Raw genomic sequence first — 17499 nt, forward strand, 5'->3', positions numbered from 1 at the left:
TTTTTTTATGTAAACATAAAAATTCATCAAGATAAAACGACAAGTTGTGTGAAAGCATAAGCTTGACAATAATAGAGTATTGAGGGAGAGGACCTAAAGAGAGAGCTTGGAGGCAAAGGAAACATAACATGGACTTTGTAATTATATATGACTTTTAATAGGATTTTACACTATGAGTTAAGAAAACGTAATAGGAAACACACAACAAATGACATCTACTTAATAAGAATAATAATATATTATATATTTCACTATACGTTCACTTTCCTTAATAGTAATAAGAAAATATTATGAATATAAAAGACAATCTATATGATAATATTTTCTTAATAAAAGAATGTAAAATTTCCTTAGAGTAGATGATGGTAATGTGGCAACATGAGAGAGCTCCGTTTGATATATTTAATGATGTGGCGACGTGAGGATTCGGCTCGAGGACAATCTATATGAGAATATTTTCTTGATAAAAGATTAAAAAATTTCCTCAATATAGATGATGATAACGTAGCAAAGTAAGAGAGCCCCGTTTATTACTTTTGATGATGCGGCGATGTGAGAATTCGATTCGAGACTTTCTTATTATATATATAGATATATAGATATAGATAATTTTCCAAAAGTTGGAAAAATTTTCCCAAGTAAATGAGAAGAGCTTGGATGATCCCGTCTGCCACGTGATATGAAGGAGTACCAATTAAATTGCATAAAATAAGAAAATTGGTGCTAATCACTCGAATAATTGTCACAATTATTCTTCATTAAAGAATGCTTATTGGTTCTTCCTCGCCATGTTAATATGATATATGATCATTTAAGATTTTTTTCAAGTAAACAGGGCCTTATATTCTCTTAGTTTTTATGCTTCTGATCAAATTTGGATTATTTTTCACTATCAAGTAAGAGGTTCTAGATGTATAGAGATTTCAAATTCGATTCTTGTGATGGAACTATTTGCATTCTATTATTAAATTTTCCATTTTCTTTTATTAAACCCATGACTTCTCTTATAATCAAAATAAACTTTTTACTTCTTCTCTTCATATTCAATTTTGAAAAGTAGAATGGCCGATAAAAGATATGGAAACCAACCCCGGGACATCGAGTTGGGATGGAAGGTGCAAACATTATTTTCTTTTTTTATTCAGTGTACAAATTAAATTATAGAAGACATTATTCTCGCAATTTTAGGAGATCGGGCATTAAATGATACTTTCCATCCTAATAAGTGCACTTTGCGGAACTTGGACTTGTGTTTTCTTCTTTATCGGGGGTTAGAACTGCTTACCGCTCAATCAATACCGGTACATACATTATTTTCTATAGCATGTGAATAGGTGCAATGATTGTATTATTTCTATTTATATTATATCTCAAACATTAATGATCATTGATCAACCATATTCATTCTTTGAGCACAATTTTAAATCATTGTGTTCTTGAGTTTTTTTTTTACACCACTTGGCATCGGAAAACTCAATGGAATAGGACTAATCCAAGATTGAGTAAAGTTGACCCATTAAGAAATAAAGCTCTCTCAACATAAATTTTCTCTATTCACAATTCTCGCATTTGAAACCTTATTTAAGAAGAACAAATATCGAATCATTTGAATCAATTCATAATTAGGTGTTTTTGAGATTGAATTGATTAAGAAAACAATCCATCCAAGAGAATAAGTAAACAGGTGCTTGCATTTTTCGTCAATTTAATTCATATAAAAAATTTCTCATCACCAGCAGTACCAGAGCAACCTTCTTCTAGATCCCCGACTTAGAGATAAGCATCATCATCATCATTCCATGGGAGACTTTGCCTCAAATTACAGTCATACTAACAATAGAACAAAATTGTGCATCGTTCATCAAAGCAATGTGTGACCCATAGACGCAATTGATCGACAATTACTTACATGCTGATGGCGCTTCTCACTTCATACCTTTGGGCGCAATCCGTCTTCAAATTCGAGCAATTATGATTAATTTTCCAGAAAATGTTTAGAGAAAATAATCATCGTATGTGCGGACCAGTACCGGTCGCCCCAGGCCCCTTTTGCCAACCGGCTTGCAAACCGTGCTCTTGAACTCCTGCTTGGTGTATGTGTTCATTCCCTTAGCTCCCACAACGGGCTCAATATCTAATCAGATGTGAAGATACTCATTGTCAAGGCCTCTTTTGATTCATTTATTTCATCGTTCTAGGCCAGTTGCCCTTACCTAGCTCTCGCTATTTATCGGGAAAAAAAGAACTATACACAATGAGAGGAAGTGTCAAAACGTCGCATAAGATTTATTGTAATATAGCACATATATCATATATACCTTACGGAAGCCGACCCCAGAAAAGGAGGACACATTCGCATATACAAGCATATAGATAGGTATAGATATCTTAAGCATGCGTTGGACCTATAAATCCGTGAAGTGGTTATAAATATTTTATTCAACAGTGCATGTACGGATCTTTACAATAAGTATCGCATTGAAACAAGCTCTGGTATTACAATTAGAAGTCACCCAAATCTTATCATAAAAAAAATGCTTGCATAGAAAGGCTGATATCCCATGAAGACTTACCAAACCAAGAAAACAAAATTTACGTATATTTATGAATATATATTTGATGAAGTCTGGAATATCAATCTACCTAACTCATAGGAGGGACAATTGGAATACAATTTCCCAAACTCAACAAAGTCATAGCGGTATCGAATATTAGTATACTATTAATGATCCGAAATACTAATTTTTACCCCAGAATATGAATGTAAAACATCATCTCAGTCGACATCTTGATAGTCAGAGAGAGATCAAATATATATGAGCCCAGAAATGGATTGCAAATTAGATATTATGTATGTAGAAAGCTGCACGTACCTTCCAATCTCGAGAACCACCATCAAATATCGAGAGACGATTGGAGAGCTAAGTTACCCATCAGAAAAGAGGGCTGGAGAGATATTGGCACGGCTCAATCCAATAACGATGGTTCAATTCTTAAGAACTCTTGTTGTCAGATTGAACCGCACCAATATCCCTAATCCCATAGCTGTGTCCGCGCAGTCAACCTCTCATCAAAAGATTAATGCCTATAAATAATCACTTCGGATGCAAGCAGTATCCCAGAAGTCACCATACATATATAGTTATTCGGCGACACGTCAATCCAAATGGCAAATTTAAACTCGTGTGGAGGTTTCTACGTTTGCATACACTGAATAGCCCTCGGGTTTGATCTCGGAAAATTGATGCCAAAATAATATCTTAGGAGAGGAAAGGAGGAAACCAGATATGAGGAAGACTTGTCATTTTGGAAAAGGATACAAGCTAGGGTTTACAAGAAAGCTAAGATATGATGATGATGATGATGAATAAAACACAGACAAGACCTTCGAATGAAGAAAATGCTGGAGAACAAGATGATGATCGAGGGGTTCTTTTCAATGGAGCAGAGAGAGCAGAGAGAGAAGAGAGAGAGAGAGAGAGAGTGGGGCCTGAGGAAGCTGGCGTTGAATATTCCACCAACCCAACAACAGAAAGAGGGAGGAGATGATATATTATCTTTTTCAAATTGCATAGATTAAGGGACAATAATGGAGGAAAAAAAAGAAAGAAAAGCTGATCAAACCTAAATTAAAAAAGAGAAAACGATAATGGTAAATCTTATAGGATTGATTTGGTGGTCGAAAGATATGACTCTGTAGGTAAAATTCAATTTTGTGAGTCACTGTGAAATGAAGGGAAATATGCTTTTAAGGCCACTTCTACGACTTGTGTGGCTAGATTTATCTCAGTATTTATATTGGCAGCAAGAACTAGTTGAGCAAAAACCAAATATCCCTAATAATAGAAAAACAAAAGTAATAATAATAATGATAATGGGGAAAAATGTTTTTCTGATTGAGGCAACAGGGCAAGTTCCGTTGAAGAATTCTCTCAGATGAATTTGGTATTTAATGAGGTGGGGAGGGGATGGAGTGGGCATGTTGGTATAGTGCCGGTGGCCACCCTCTCTCTCTATTCTTTTGAATTTCAGCCAAAAAAGTGATAGAAGAAAGCAAAAGTCATTGGTTGGTGAACTTAATTTTTTCTTTTAGGTTTAGACTCACATTTTACGTCAAGATTTAGGAGGAAAGCTTGGTTTTCATTTCCCTTTCTCCTTGGATTTCGTGCTTCAACAGTCGAGATTTTAGGTAGACACAACGAGATGTACAAAATCTAAATCTAAATCGAAATCATCCCAGTAGAACTGTCAGCTGAAAAACAAGGTTAGGTCAGAGCACATATAGTTAAGAGTCATCAATTATGATATATAAAAATCAAATAAAAAACTCTCTATCCTATCTCCTCTCTCCAGCCTTTCCTCAACTCAGATCTCCCTCTATTCCCGTGGTTGGACTCTGGAGCTTGTTGGTGTCTTCGATAACTTATCGATTGTCGGAAGCTCGTGATCGTTGGAAGCTCATTAGAGCCCTTTCTCACCACCTTCTCCCTCTTCCAAGTTGTTATTCTTCCTTTTTTAAAAAAAGAAAAAAAAAGAAAAAAAAAAGAAAAAAAAAGCTAATTCTACTGAATCATGGCTGGGGTCAACATGATGACAATCTCAGCCCTCAAATTAAGCTTCCTGCAGAGTTTGAACCTGCCATCAAGTTCTATTTTCTGGTGGAGTTGCAGGCGGGGGCGCCCCCACCCCACACCATAAAGATATGGGTTCTCTCTAATCTCTCATGTTGGGGTTGGAGTGCCCCCACTGGCAATCACATCCCCACGAACGAGCTGTCCGGTGGGGTCTGAGCCCACTGGCAAAAAGCCCATTTAATTTAAATTTCAAAAATGAATACTTTATTGTAATGTTTGTACCACGTCCTATACTTATTTAAAGGGTCATTTGTCACATGACTAAATGCTGACGACGTTAGTGACCAGTTAATGGAATACAGTTGATTGCAACAAATTAAAAAGTTTTGTATCAAATTATTATAAAATAAATAAAAAAAGATTTTGTGCATCAGGGACATTTGGAATTTCATCTCTGATGACACCTTTTTAGTTAGAAATAGTAATAGGGATATTTGTTCCATAGCCTAACCCTTGGAACATACTACGGCCCTAGGTGGCGAAGTATCTATATTATTATATACAAATAATATAGATATAACTAAAATGTCGAATATGGTACAAATAATATAGAGTAAAAGTTCATTGAACTAGAAACATATCTTGAGGTATATTTTTTATTATTGAAAAAGCTTTTAATCTATCAAAAAGAAACTTATAAAGAGAACCTTTTTGGATGGAACAATTTGATAAAATATATGAAATCCATCGTTAAAAAAAACTAAAAAAAAAATGAATATTTTTTTGGAATGGTCAGGCAGAAAGGGATGTATTTTTTAGTTTTCAGAAAGGGAAAATCGAATTCGCCAATTATGAGTTGGGCACTTTAACTGTACCGACCCAAATGTGGACTCTCGTCTGGGCCCGCATGCGCGCTTTTGGATCTCACGGCTTGGGAGTATTCACCTTCTCGAGAATGCGTGACGGACACGCGTGAGAAGGAGTCGCCACTTATCATTTTACGACCCGAAAATCGAGGGCGGATAAGTTACCCGGGTCTAGGGGTATGAAACACCTAATTTTGCTAAGGCATTAATCTATGCGGAATCGGAAAGTCTGAGTTCGGTACTCTGGTTTGAAGGCTTGCATGTTTTAATTATTTATCGCGTGAATTAAGTTGCGTTCGACTAGCACGTTTTGACATCGTAAATTCGGATAATTAAACGATGTCGGTTGAGTAGCCGAGAGAGAAGTAAGCCCGTATGTCGAGGAATCGGTTCACAATTTTGTGTTACAGTTCATCAAACTATGATGTTTGAATTCCTGCGTGAACCGGAGCCGCGAGATCTTGGGTTTACTTTCCTTTGGGCAAGCATTAAATCGATTTGAATTATTCGACTCTCGGACCGTTTGCTCACCAACTGAGAATCTTACAGAATGATTGTACAAATTAAAATTCTTACAATGTGCTCTCAAAAATAATACAACAAATTATAAATTACAAATCGTTAGATCTCAGTCAGTTCGCATTCGGTTATTATTTCACTCTGACTTGCCGTGAGTTCAAGGAAACACCGAAAAATTGAAATTCAAGCGCTCTCAGTGAATAAGGCGTTGGACCCTGTGATAGATGGTTAGGGCGTTGAACCCTAAGTGCAATGCGTCCTACGAGTCAAGCTCGACTCGCATGGACAAACAATAACAGAAAAGTAACAAATAACATGCATATTGCAGTGTGTTTGTTATTGTCGAGTGTACATGGATTAACATATTATTAACCCAGGGGTGTTTTTGCAAGCAAATGTCATATGTTAAACAAGCAAACGTGTGTAAAACATTGTTTGCATTCGGCTTTGTTTCAAGGACTTGACAGAGATGGTATCTGTAGTCAAGTCCTCTGTGTGTGGATTGCTTTTAAAGTTGTTTTGTATTGCGACACTGAATCATCACTGAATTAGCCAAACTAGTGTTTTGATTCTAGATTTGGAATTTAGAATTCTCCTAACCATTATCTAGTGTTTGGTTAAGTCGAGTAAAAGGTTAATCAGCATTTTGCATGTTTTGTGACAAAGATAACCGTTCTAGTTACCCGAGTCTACGATAGGATGACAGAAACTCATCAGTGGATAAGAAAAGGCTTCACAGATGAACCTGCACCTGAACATGTAGCCTGTTCTTATCCTAATACTGTAGTGTTTCTGTCAAGCTAACCCTAGGGGTGTTGCTGGAATTGTGAAAAGACAATTCTACCATTTATTTGAAAATTGTTTTCAGAAAAGGAAAACATCGCAGTGCGGGCCACCTCAGCCTGTAGCCGGTATCGACCAATTCCTTGGATCATCCAGGGTTATGCAAGAACCCCGAAAAAGCCAAAGAACCGGTCGATCTAACCGGAAATGATCTAAAAAGATCTTCTCTATCCTGACCTGAGTTACTTGAAATCAGATAAAAACTAAAGTTGAGACACAGAAGCCCTTTCTAGACGTCCGTGCTACATCGGACTGCACGTTTCGGGTTTTGAAATATACAAGTTTTGAAAATGGCATTAACGTCATTTGACAACTCATCGACGCGAGTCATCAGTTAATTACCAATTCATGCAAACTTATCAGTGTCAAATGGATTTAATCATGTGAGCGTCCCAATTAACCCGTTTGTGAATTTATAGCTTAAAATTAAATGCCGAATGCAGTAAATGTACGGGTTACAGATAATCAAACAGATCATGAATTGATCCACTGAATGAAGTATGAGTGCTCGAAAAGCTTAATTTAATAAAAACAATTCATGACACGGCGACTAAGACGACTCCAGGAAGGTCGAGGACAATTTGGTCAAAATGACCAAAATACCCTCAGAACCCAAATGGCTTCGAAAGAGTCATCGATACATGAATTCATGCATTTTTACTTTAAAAAATAATGTTTTCAAGTGTAGCATGCGAGATTTGCGATAATGTTGAAATTTGCAATTTTTGCATAAAATCCGAGAAATGGATTTTATCGAGGTAAAGAGATCGTTCTTAACCTGAATAAGGTCAAAGAACTCTCGGCTCTTTCCTCTTAGGAATAGCCATGGGTTTCCTTGATCCATTTCGGGTTTCAAACGTTCTCTTTAACCCAATTTCGACTATTTCCCGCATGCTCAAACGTTAAACACAGTAAATAACACGTATTTAACAAAAGCTGGTATCACCATGATTTGTAAAACGCATTTAAACATACAAACATGCACAAACACGTTATTTATGGAATCGATAAAACAATACCGACTCCATGGATGCGGGAAAACATAAATATTTGGGAAACAATTCAAATCGGGGTAAGGAAACCGGTCTTGACCCTAAAAGGTCAAGAATACCCTCGGTTACCTCTCCAAGAGGTTAAGCCGAGAGTTATCTCGACTTTTTCGAGTCGATATGGTTTCATCGACTTCGATTTAAACATTTCCCGACATGCTAGCACGTTAAACGATGATAAATATGCATGATATAACATTGGAATTGCATAAAAATTAAAACTTGGAAGTAAAACATGCATAAAACCAACTTATAACTCCGTAAACACAATGAAAATGTAAAAGTCCTAGCTCTTTTAAGTCAGGAATGGTCACACCTAGTCCCGAGATGCAGGATGGGACTGTAAAAAGTCAGGTTGGACCTCTGTTGGGTCGAGTTTGGGCTGTTTTTCGTTGAACAGACCCGACTGGCACAAGTCGGGTTTGACGTCACCACGGAGGCTCCCGATAGAATTTTGAGGCAAGGTCAACGGCCCCCGACTCTTAACTGACCCTCGGAGGTGGCTATGGTGGTCGTTTTGAGAAAAGAGACTCGGGTCGACACGTACAACCCTGCAAAGATCACGGAAAACAGAGTAAGTTTAGAAAAACAGATCCGACTGGGCAGTTTTCGGGTCAGACGTCACAACGATGTCTCCCGATGGAATTTTGAGGCAAGGTCAACAACTCCCGACTCTTAACTGACCCCCAGAGGTGAATGTGGTGGTTGTTTGGTTCCAAAGCTATCGGGTTGACCCGTCAAGCCCTGCAAAGATCACGGAAAACAGAGTATGTCTGGAAAAATAGACCCGACTGGGCAGTTTTCGGGTCGGACGTCGCCACAGAGTCTCCCAATGGAATTTTGAGGCAAGGTCAATGGCTCCCGACTCCTAACTGACCCTCGAAGGTGAATGTGGTGGTCGTTTTCCGAAAAGAGTCTCGGATCGACCCGATCTGCAAGAAAACCGCACAAACAGTCAGAAATTTCGATCCAACTGGCAGTCGGGCTGTTTCTTCGTGCTGGGCTAAAATCGACGGGTTTTTCTGGGATTTCTTGACTCCTTGACACCCTAGGGTTGTGTGGAGAGGTGTTTGATGGGTTTTAACAACTCAAATCGATCTGGAAAGGCTTGAAATCCAAGTTTCCATTTTTGACCCGAGAAGAGCTTTTCTTGAGTTCGGTTCTGTGGTTGCTGTTCCGATAGGTTGGAGGCTTCAAACTTAAAATCTAAGCTCGGAAATGGATAGAGGGGGTCGAAAATATATGCGATATGAAGTTTGGTGAAATTTGGATTTAAGCTGTGATAGTAAATACTATGATTCCGACTTAAGTCTTTGGTGTTCTTACTTGGTGTTGCTGAGCTATGCTTGCTGGTTTTTTCTTCAAACTCTTGAGAGCATTTGAAGAGTTAGAAAGCTTGAGAGAGATGGCTAGAAGATGAGTTGTGATTAAGTTAATGACTTAGATTATATATATGCATGCTTAATGACTAAATTAGTGCAAGCAAAGTGTGATTAAGGAGGGATGCTTAAGGGATTCGAATTTTTAAGAGAATTAGGGTGGGGTTTTGATTGAATGAAGCATTAATGAATGGATGGTGATGGTGGAGTGTTGAAGTAGAAGACTTAGATATTTTGAAGAAGATAGAATTGCCAGTTGTCTTTTTATCTTCATGGAGATGAAGAAGACAAAGGAGATGACACCTAGGGCAAGGAGGGAGCTGATCATGGCTGATCCGTGGGCCCCACAGATCGTGAGGGAAAGTCGGGACAAAGTTCGGGTCTCGATTGATCGCGCGTTCAAGGTTCGTGGCTCAAACGAACGTCGAATTGTCATTGTGCGCACGAAAACGGTTCAAACGAGCCCAAAATCATCCATTTTGCCCAAAAAAATGTTTGTGTGATTTTTGGGCTCGGAAGCCGGTTTTGCTCGTTTCAGGCGATCAGAGCAAAGTTAGCCATTTCTGAATGAACATCTCGTGTCTGCATTCTGAATTGATCGTTTTGACGTGCATTGTCAATCAGACCGAATAGTTGACCATTAAGCCAGTATTGCAAATGTGAAACCAGAGATGTCCTAGGAGTCCGAAGCCGAATTTCTCAGAATGCTTTCTGAGTTGATTGGATGCTCCGGAGATCGCTGCAATCTCTATTCGTTGAGAACGGACTTCGAAGGATTGAAAAAGTGCCTCTGAGACCCTAAAAGCATTATTCTGAGGGCCTAGACGGGTTGTGAGATTCCGTCTGAGGATTTCACATTAAGCCTCGGGATAAGCGGCACTGGATTGGCCAACCTTCTGGTGTCAAGTTTCCGTAAAAAGGACCTCTGATTATGAATTTCCGTTGAAAATAATCTTTTCTGTCATTCGGAGGTCACTCAAGAAACTGAAAGGGATATTGCAGTCTGATTTGCCCAATTGCGTATGTCCGCTGTAGTTTTTTGGGCAATGCATGGCTTACTTGGTTTGCTGATGTTCTGTCATAGCAGTCTCCGGATATGGTTTTCTATTGAGGGGTATGCTTGTTTTGCCGTTCGGGAGTCATTCGAGGTGTCCGCGTGACTTCCGAAGAACAATCTGAAGCAATGCTCATGCTCTGTATAATTATTGGATGTGACTGCATCTGACATCGGGCACTAACTTTTCTCTGGTGAACCGGTGTTTCTAGACTCCAACTGAAAAGTTGTCTGTATATAGAAAATTGCTCTGTGTAGAGCAGATGATCTGCGAAATGTGTTCAGAGACACTTTTCATCTATTTGGCGCCGTGAGAGATTTTTGGAGTTCAATATTGACTATCTTCTGATGGTTGAGCGAACCAGCAGAAAATACACTATTGACGATGTACTCTAAAAACACCGGTTTGGATGCTGTTTAGGCTCTCTGTTTGCTCTATATGTCGCTAGATGATTGTATATGTTCTTTTGTCATGTGCTTGAATCATCTGCTTATCTCTATTGACTTGAGAATGAATAGTAATTTGCTGCTATGTCGAGCTTTCTTCTGCATGGATGCTCAAGTCGTAGTCTGGATTGTTGCTAATGTGCATTGTATGAATTGATAAGCCAAAATGGGGTTCTGATATTAACCATTCAGCCATGGAAGCTTAGCGGGGATCCTTCCTTCTTGCATACGTGCTCCTCCGGAAGTACGCACCAGAATAAGAGGTAAAACTTGATTGGTAACATACTCGATCGAACGGGTGATTTTCTCGCCTTCTACGGATATGTAGATTTAATAAAAAGAACTTTTTATTCGTAATATTTAGAAATTATGTATAAATTAATAATTAATAAAGAAAATAAAATTATGGCATTGAAATTTAATTCTTGATAAAATTTCTTTACTTTAGAAAGCACCAAGTCATATAAAAGAAGAAAAATATAGATTTCTATGAAACAATTGAACAAATGTTAAAATTTAAAATTTAAAATTTTCTTGATAATTGGTAAGAACTCCTTGAAATATATGATATTTTTCAAATTCATATATCCTTTAATTATAAGACATGAAAATTCATTTTTCCATTGTTTTTCCCTCTCCAGAACTTTTCCTAGACGATATAGATCTTACTCTTCTCTATGCCTGCATATTACATAAATTATAATAATTTGTGTCCAAACTTCGCTTGATTTATTCCCACAGCACACGTGAAATCCTTATAAGCCCCAGGACAAATCAATTCAACCACACAAACTGTGAAAGTGATCCAATAGCTGTACTACCCTATGTTATCTTTTAGGATGACTCGAGTTTAGGTCTCACCAATGAAGTTGCGTCCTATAACCACCGGGCTGACTCTACTGCAGTTCATATCATGGGATTACTGTTTCTCTACACACGAGTTATTCGGATTTGCATAACATTGGATTAAGTATTTGTTTGCCATGATGATTATTTATTTCTTTTGACTGTCAGTTTGTAGTATTCATTATGTCTGCTTTCTTCTTTTTTTTTTTCAGTGGAAACAGGGCAAAAGCCCTATGTCTGCTTTCTAAAATATATAATATTTAATGTACTTTTTCTTTCTATCTATATTTATTTGTGTATCATATGTGTTACTTACCTACTTCAGATCATACAAAAAATAGACAAAAAATTACAGCGCTATGCGCTAGTATCAATTAGCTGAATAAATTGCTAGCTAAAGAATATCGCGTTCAAATTTATCCTTAATTGTCCGCATGATGATTGTCCAAGTTATTGCTCAATTCCAGTTAAATAATGTCTTTTTTGTATTTATCTCAACCTTCTCCGCGCCCTAGGAGGACTAGTCGGTACAATATATGTTTTAGACATGCATGCATGTATACTGAGAGATCAGAACTAGCTCGGTATGTGGATTATACCGTGAAAGGGTAGACCATTGTATTTGTGCCTGATCTACGATGATTCTATGTTAAACTGCCGTTGGATCGTGCCTACTGTATCATTTTATCGTTACTATTCATATTGAAAGAAGTCTTTTCAAGCATGTCACATTGGATGAGATAGTGCGAGAGGCTATTGCTTCCTTCTGAATTCTTATCTGTGATTGCTTCGTGTCCCTTTAGGGACTCTAACCCGACTTAATCTGGGTCGGCATCTAGTGCAATGCGAAACCAGTAGAACTAAAGCCCAATTACTTCAAGCCCATGAGCTGAGCAGCACAATTGAAAGACTTGGGCCCATCATCCCAAGCAGCATGTGCTTGTCGGCCCATTAATCAAACATTGAGGATGTCACTGTACCTCCATAAATATTACACTGCTCCACTGCAGAGAAGGCGAAAGGGAGTCTGATTTTCTCTGCTTACTTGAGGAAGAGGCAATCCAATCCGTAGAGGAAGGATCACAAGAAAGCATAACGTTTCGTGTTGGAATCAGCAAGGGAAAAACCCTAGCAAGTTTCTCGCTTGATCATCAACCCCCCCACCCCCCCCCCAAAAGAAAAAAAAAATAAACTTTTGTTTTTTTCCACATATATTGCCTGTTTTCTTGATCTGTGTTACGTGCAGTGCTCAAAGGTGGTTGCTTTTTCCATCAAACTCTGTCCTGATATTGACCCTTTTGGTTTTTCTTCGTTCCAATTCGTCAATCAGTCTATCAGTTGCTTCCTGACCCGGTTCTCCAATCCACTTCTTGTTTCGTGTTTGGTAAGGAAGACGTTAATTGTTGGTCTTGATTTTATCTAATCAGTTAGTAAAGCGATTGTTTTGTGATCTTTTCCATGTGGGTCTGTTTCGTGAGTGGGGGTTTGTGCTGTTGCTCTGATGTTCTGCCGGTGTTTGAAGTTTGCAGATAGTGCTGCCATGGCGAAAAGCTCGTTCAAGCTCGATCACCCACTCGGTTAGTTTCTTAATTTTGTCTTCTTTTCCCCCTTTTCCCACTTTTGCAATGATTTTTTCTCTTTCAAAGTGATTCATAATCGCCTTTAGCAATGAACTTGATGCGTGTTCGATCGGGGATGGTCCTGACCGAGGAATTTGATTCGAATTGGGGAGCAGATTTTTATGGGGCGTAAGATTTGGGGATATGAATGGATATGGGATCAGCAAGAATGTTGCCTAATTTTCATAAGAGGAATTTGATAGGAGAAACTGGGTGGGGTGAATGCGCGTATGAGCAACCATGATTACATAGTCTTGAACTTATTTGTGTTATGGGGGATTGGGGAGGCTTATAATAGAAACTCCTGGAGTGGACCGTTGGCTCTTAGTCAGTATTTACTGGTGGAATGCATATCTTTCGATCAAACTTCTTTGACCAAAGCTCGAGTTTTTGAACATTATTTCTTTGGAGAGTTGGCATTTGGATGAAGCTTGTACTCTTACTAAACTCCTTGTCAACTGATCTCCCTTTTTATTGGGGTCAAGTCCTGTTAATGTCCACTCGATTCTTTCCAAATCGGCCAGAAGAGAACATTTGTGCTACACTCTCTGCATTTACTACTTAGTGAGGATTATGTAAAGAACTTGTAAGTCGGGTGAAAACTATTTGTTTCTGTCTTCTGCTTCTGCATGATTAATCTTTTCCATATCTCTGTTTCCTTTCTGTTTCTTCATCAGCAGTTGACTCGTCCTAAGAGTTTCCTTCCAGTTCGGCTGTTGAGCTAGTGATTACATTACATGTCTTTATGTTGCTCTTTTGTGCCCCCATTTTATGTATCAGAAAGGAGGCTGGCGGAATCTGCAAGGATCCGAGAGAAGTACCCAGACAGAATTCCTGTAAAATCTCTTCTCCTTTTGAATACAGTTGGACCTTTCACTGCTGATCCTTGAACACGAAAGTGAACATCATCTAATGGATCTAATGATAATGTGATGAGCAGGTCATCGTGGAGAAGGCTGAAAGGACTGACATCCCTGACATTGACAAGAAGAAGTTAGTCCATCTTGAATACCATGTCGCTTGTTCTGTGTTATCACTAAATGTCTGATATGGATACTTTCTTGATCGACGTATTGCAGAATTTCATTTCTTGTTCTTTGATTGCGTTTAGGTACCTTGTGCCAGGGGATTTGACTGCAGGGCAGTTTGTCTATGTTGTTCGGAAGAGGATCAAGCTAAGTGCCGAAAAAGCCATATTTGTCTTTGTAAAGAACACTCTGCCTCCCACTGGTGAGTAGCGATTCTGTGCTAGCGGTGCACTACGTCATGGTCGAGTTTGTAGTTTCGAGCCTGCTTGTTGGGATGTTCTTTTTCCTAAGAGTGCAGAAAGATTCTATCACACCAGTACAATTAGAACATTTCATTCACTATGTCGTGTTCTCTTTTGTAGCTGCTTTGATGTCTGCAATTTACGAGGAACACAAGGACGAGGATGGATTTCTTTACATGACTTACAGTGGAGAGAACACCTTTGGTTCGACCTTGATCATATCTTAGAGAGAATTTATGTATAGGTTCCTACTCTGGAAGGTGTACATTCTCAAGTCATTCGGCTTCTCCTTAGGCATCCGGATCTAGCTAACTATTTTTAGCATTATCATCGTCATTTTGGAGTCCCAGTCCCCTGGAATGTTGATCTTAATTGGTCGTTTGATTGAAGTTTAGCTCAATAATCAATGCCATGTCCTGGGTCATTCCCGTGAGTTTCCATCTTCGATACTGGTTGGAAGGAATGGGGAAAATGCTTTGGCGAAGAACCATGCAGAAAAAATTCAAATGGAGGTCTTTGTGGAACAAAAAGAAGAAAAGTCTTGTGGATTCGATAACACTCCCTGCATCTTTCCAATCAAACACGACGAACATCAGAAGATGAGAAATTCGATGCCACAGAGAATCAAAATACAGCACGGAAAGACATCATCCCTTGTTCACTTCTGTTAACATTGCTACAATTTCTTCCTTTCATATCGAACTTTCATAAACCAATGAAGAACAGATCAGAAAACCAGGAAAAAGAAAAACCCTCTTTGCCAGACAAGAAAAGGCTGAGCTACATGCCACTGAATAAGAATGATTTTACAACAAATGCAGGACAGAATCAACCGGGTATCATATTTTAACCCGACAAACGAATCGCTTAATCTACTTTGCGAAGAAATACATTCGGTAATGGGACCGGATCCATCACTTAGAGGAGCTCTTCCGCTGGCACTGGTTCTTGATCCACTTGAACCCACTGGAAGTGCCAGCCTTGATCTTCTTCAGGGCAGCTCCAGCCTTGGACTCCTTCTTGGCCTTGTCCCCTTCTTTCTTAGCCTTCTCTCCTTCGTCTTCTTGCATCGCCCCTATCCCTCCTTCCCCCCATTGATCTGCCCAGCTCGGTGTCTCAGTTGCCATGGAAGCTCAGCAGCAGACCTCACCTCCCTTCTCCTGCTGCCAAACTAAAGATCTGACGCAGCCAACAAAACAAAGAGGATAAAAGATTGATTTTTCTCAATGACCCTAATTCGTAAGCACCAACATGAACTGAAACTTCCATGAAAGAAGCAATTTTTGCTCCTGGTGAGAGAGATATTGAGAGCTTACCTAATAGGGGAAGAGAGAGAGAGAGACAGAGAGAGGATGGTCTATCTCTCATCATGTAAGGGAATATATGTAAAGGGGGCATTTTTGACAACTCATAATTGGTTTCCTTGTTGTGAAGCAACCTAAGCTAGGTTGGGAATCCCTCAATTCTTAATTAGGGAAAAAAAATTCAATTAGACAATAATCTCTCTTTCCTTTAATCGAAAATATGAGGTTTTTTTTTTTTTGGGGGTGAATGAAAATATGAGGTTTAGCTTATGGTTATAGGTCATGATGATACTTGCCGTCTTAGGTCATGCTATGTGAAAGTAACCATTTTCTCTAGATAAAAGTTCGTCAATCCGAAATAATAACTCTTCATTCTGTTACAATTTTCTTGAAATGGAAAAAAATATGTAAAAGTAATTGTCTCATGGCTCTAAAAGTTCTCATGTTTATATAGCATGAACGAATTCGTTAAATTTTGTCACCGTTAACTTCAACATCGATTAAGTTCTATAAAAAACTTCTACATCCATTAAGGAGAATCACATTAAAAAAATAGAAAATTGCATTTTGAAAAGGATGCGGAAAGATTGGCTGGACAAAATATTTTGACTTGGAAAATGGAGATGTCTATGATACCCAGACTTCCCCGATTCTTAAAAAGAATTCGATAATTGACATTGAAAAAGGTACATCATTAACTGTAGCCTAAATAATTGTCCTATATATTCAAAGTACATGATAATACTTTATCATTACTTCTGAGCAAAATATTTATGCTTCGAGTATGTTATGCGGATAATAGGGAATGATCCATTAAATCAGGTTAGGGATGTGACAAAAGCGAATTATCGCTAGATTCTGAGTTACCTGCTCCGAAAAATTTTAAACAAGTGACCTACTCCAAACTTGTTCACATGCTATATCTTAGGTTGTATTGTGTGTCTTGTGGTCCAACGTGTCTCATGCTGTTTGACAACTCAATAACAGCAGTTATCAATGAACAAATTGCCAAGCTCACTACATAAATTATTGCATCAGGATTTTATGGACAAGCCCACAAAAAAAAAAAAGAAAAAACGAAAACATTTACTCAATTAATGTAGAAGGTAACGACATATGGAAAATGGAGTCTCTCTGGTTACATCTTCTAGGGCATTTTGCCTTATTGAGGAACTAGACACTGAGAGAGCATTTGATTGCGAAGTTCAAATTCTTGGGGGTGTTAGTTCGAAAATTAAGATTTTTTTTTTCAAATTCTTCAAAATAAGATTTTTATTTCGAAAATCTTTGAGCTGTTGTGTTTAATAAATCATGTTAATTCCCCTGATAATACAATTGGATGTAAATAATTGCATCTGATATGTAAAATATATAGATGGAATATAAATATAATTCTACGAAAGTGCATATCAGGTTTTAATCATTAGCCTTTCTTCTATATAGTTTTATATGTACTCTGTGTGTGTGTTTATTATAGAATTCTAAAAGAAAATGAACTTAACAAATCTAAAGAAAAAACGATGAGTGATTAACTAGTCAATTAATTAATCTTAATTGTAACTAATAAAATATGGAAAAATATGAGCTTAATTTAATTCTAATTATACATATATGAACTCTAATTAAAGAAGTAATTTATCTCTACCAAAAAAAAAAGTGATTTATCAAATAAATAAAACAAACAATATAAAGCTTAGAAAAAAAAAAAAAAGAAGAAAAAAGAATCCCG

The 17499-nt window shown here is 38.0% G+C and overlaps 1 protein-coding gene and 2 long non-coding RNA genes across 6 annotated transcripts; 1 reads left to right on the forward strand and 2 right to left on the reverse strand.

Annotated features, from left to right (window-relative positions):
• Positions 1-1673: 1673 nt before the first annotated feature.
• On the reverse strand, positions 1674-3903 carry LOC116206991. Its single transcript, XR_004156836.1, has 2 exons — positions 2874-3903; positions 1674-2134 (listed from the first exon to the last, which is right to left on the reverse strand). It is a non-coding gene; the product is annotated as an uncharacterized LOC116206991 (long non-coding RNA).
• A 4152-nt stretch (positions 3904-8055) lies between these two features.
• Positions 8056-8710, reverse strand: LOC116207209. Its single transcript, XR_004156883.1, has 2 exons — positions 8536-8710; positions 8056-8402 (listed from the first exon to the last, which is right to left on the reverse strand). It is a non-coding gene; the product is annotated as an uncharacterized LOC116207209 (long non-coding RNA).
• A 3881-nt stretch (positions 8711-12591) lies between these two features.
• Positions 12592-14906, forward strand: LOC116208749 (autophagy-related protein 8C-like). Of its 4 annotated transcripts, none has more exons than XM_031542304.1 (6): positions 12592-12832; positions 13107-13154; positions 13977-14032; positions 14137-14189; positions 14308-14426; positions 14587-14906. In XM_031542304.1, exons 2-6 carry the CDS (start codon positions 13118-13120, stop codon positions 14691-14693), a joined length of 372 nt encoding a protein of 123 aa, XP_031398164.1. In that variant the 5' UTR covers positions 12592-12832; positions 13107-13117; the 3' UTR covers positions 14694-14906. The 4 variants fall into 4 exon arrangements, with proteins under 4 accessions (XP_031398164.1, XP_031398162.1, XP_031398163.1 ...); XM_031542302.1 differs by having other exon boundaries at positions 12593-12961; positions 13100-13154; XM_031542303.1 differs by having other exon boundaries at positions 12593-12961.
• The last annotated feature ends 2593 nt before the right edge of the window (positions 14907-17499 follow it).

The sequence above is a fragment of the Punica granatum genome, chromosome 5, assembly GCF_007655135.1.
Source record: "Punica granatum isolate Tunisia-2019 chromosome 5, ASM765513v2, whole genome shotgun sequence".
NCBI lineage: Eukaryota > Viridiplantae > Streptophyta > Magnoliopsida > Myrtales > Lythraceae > Punica > Punica granatum.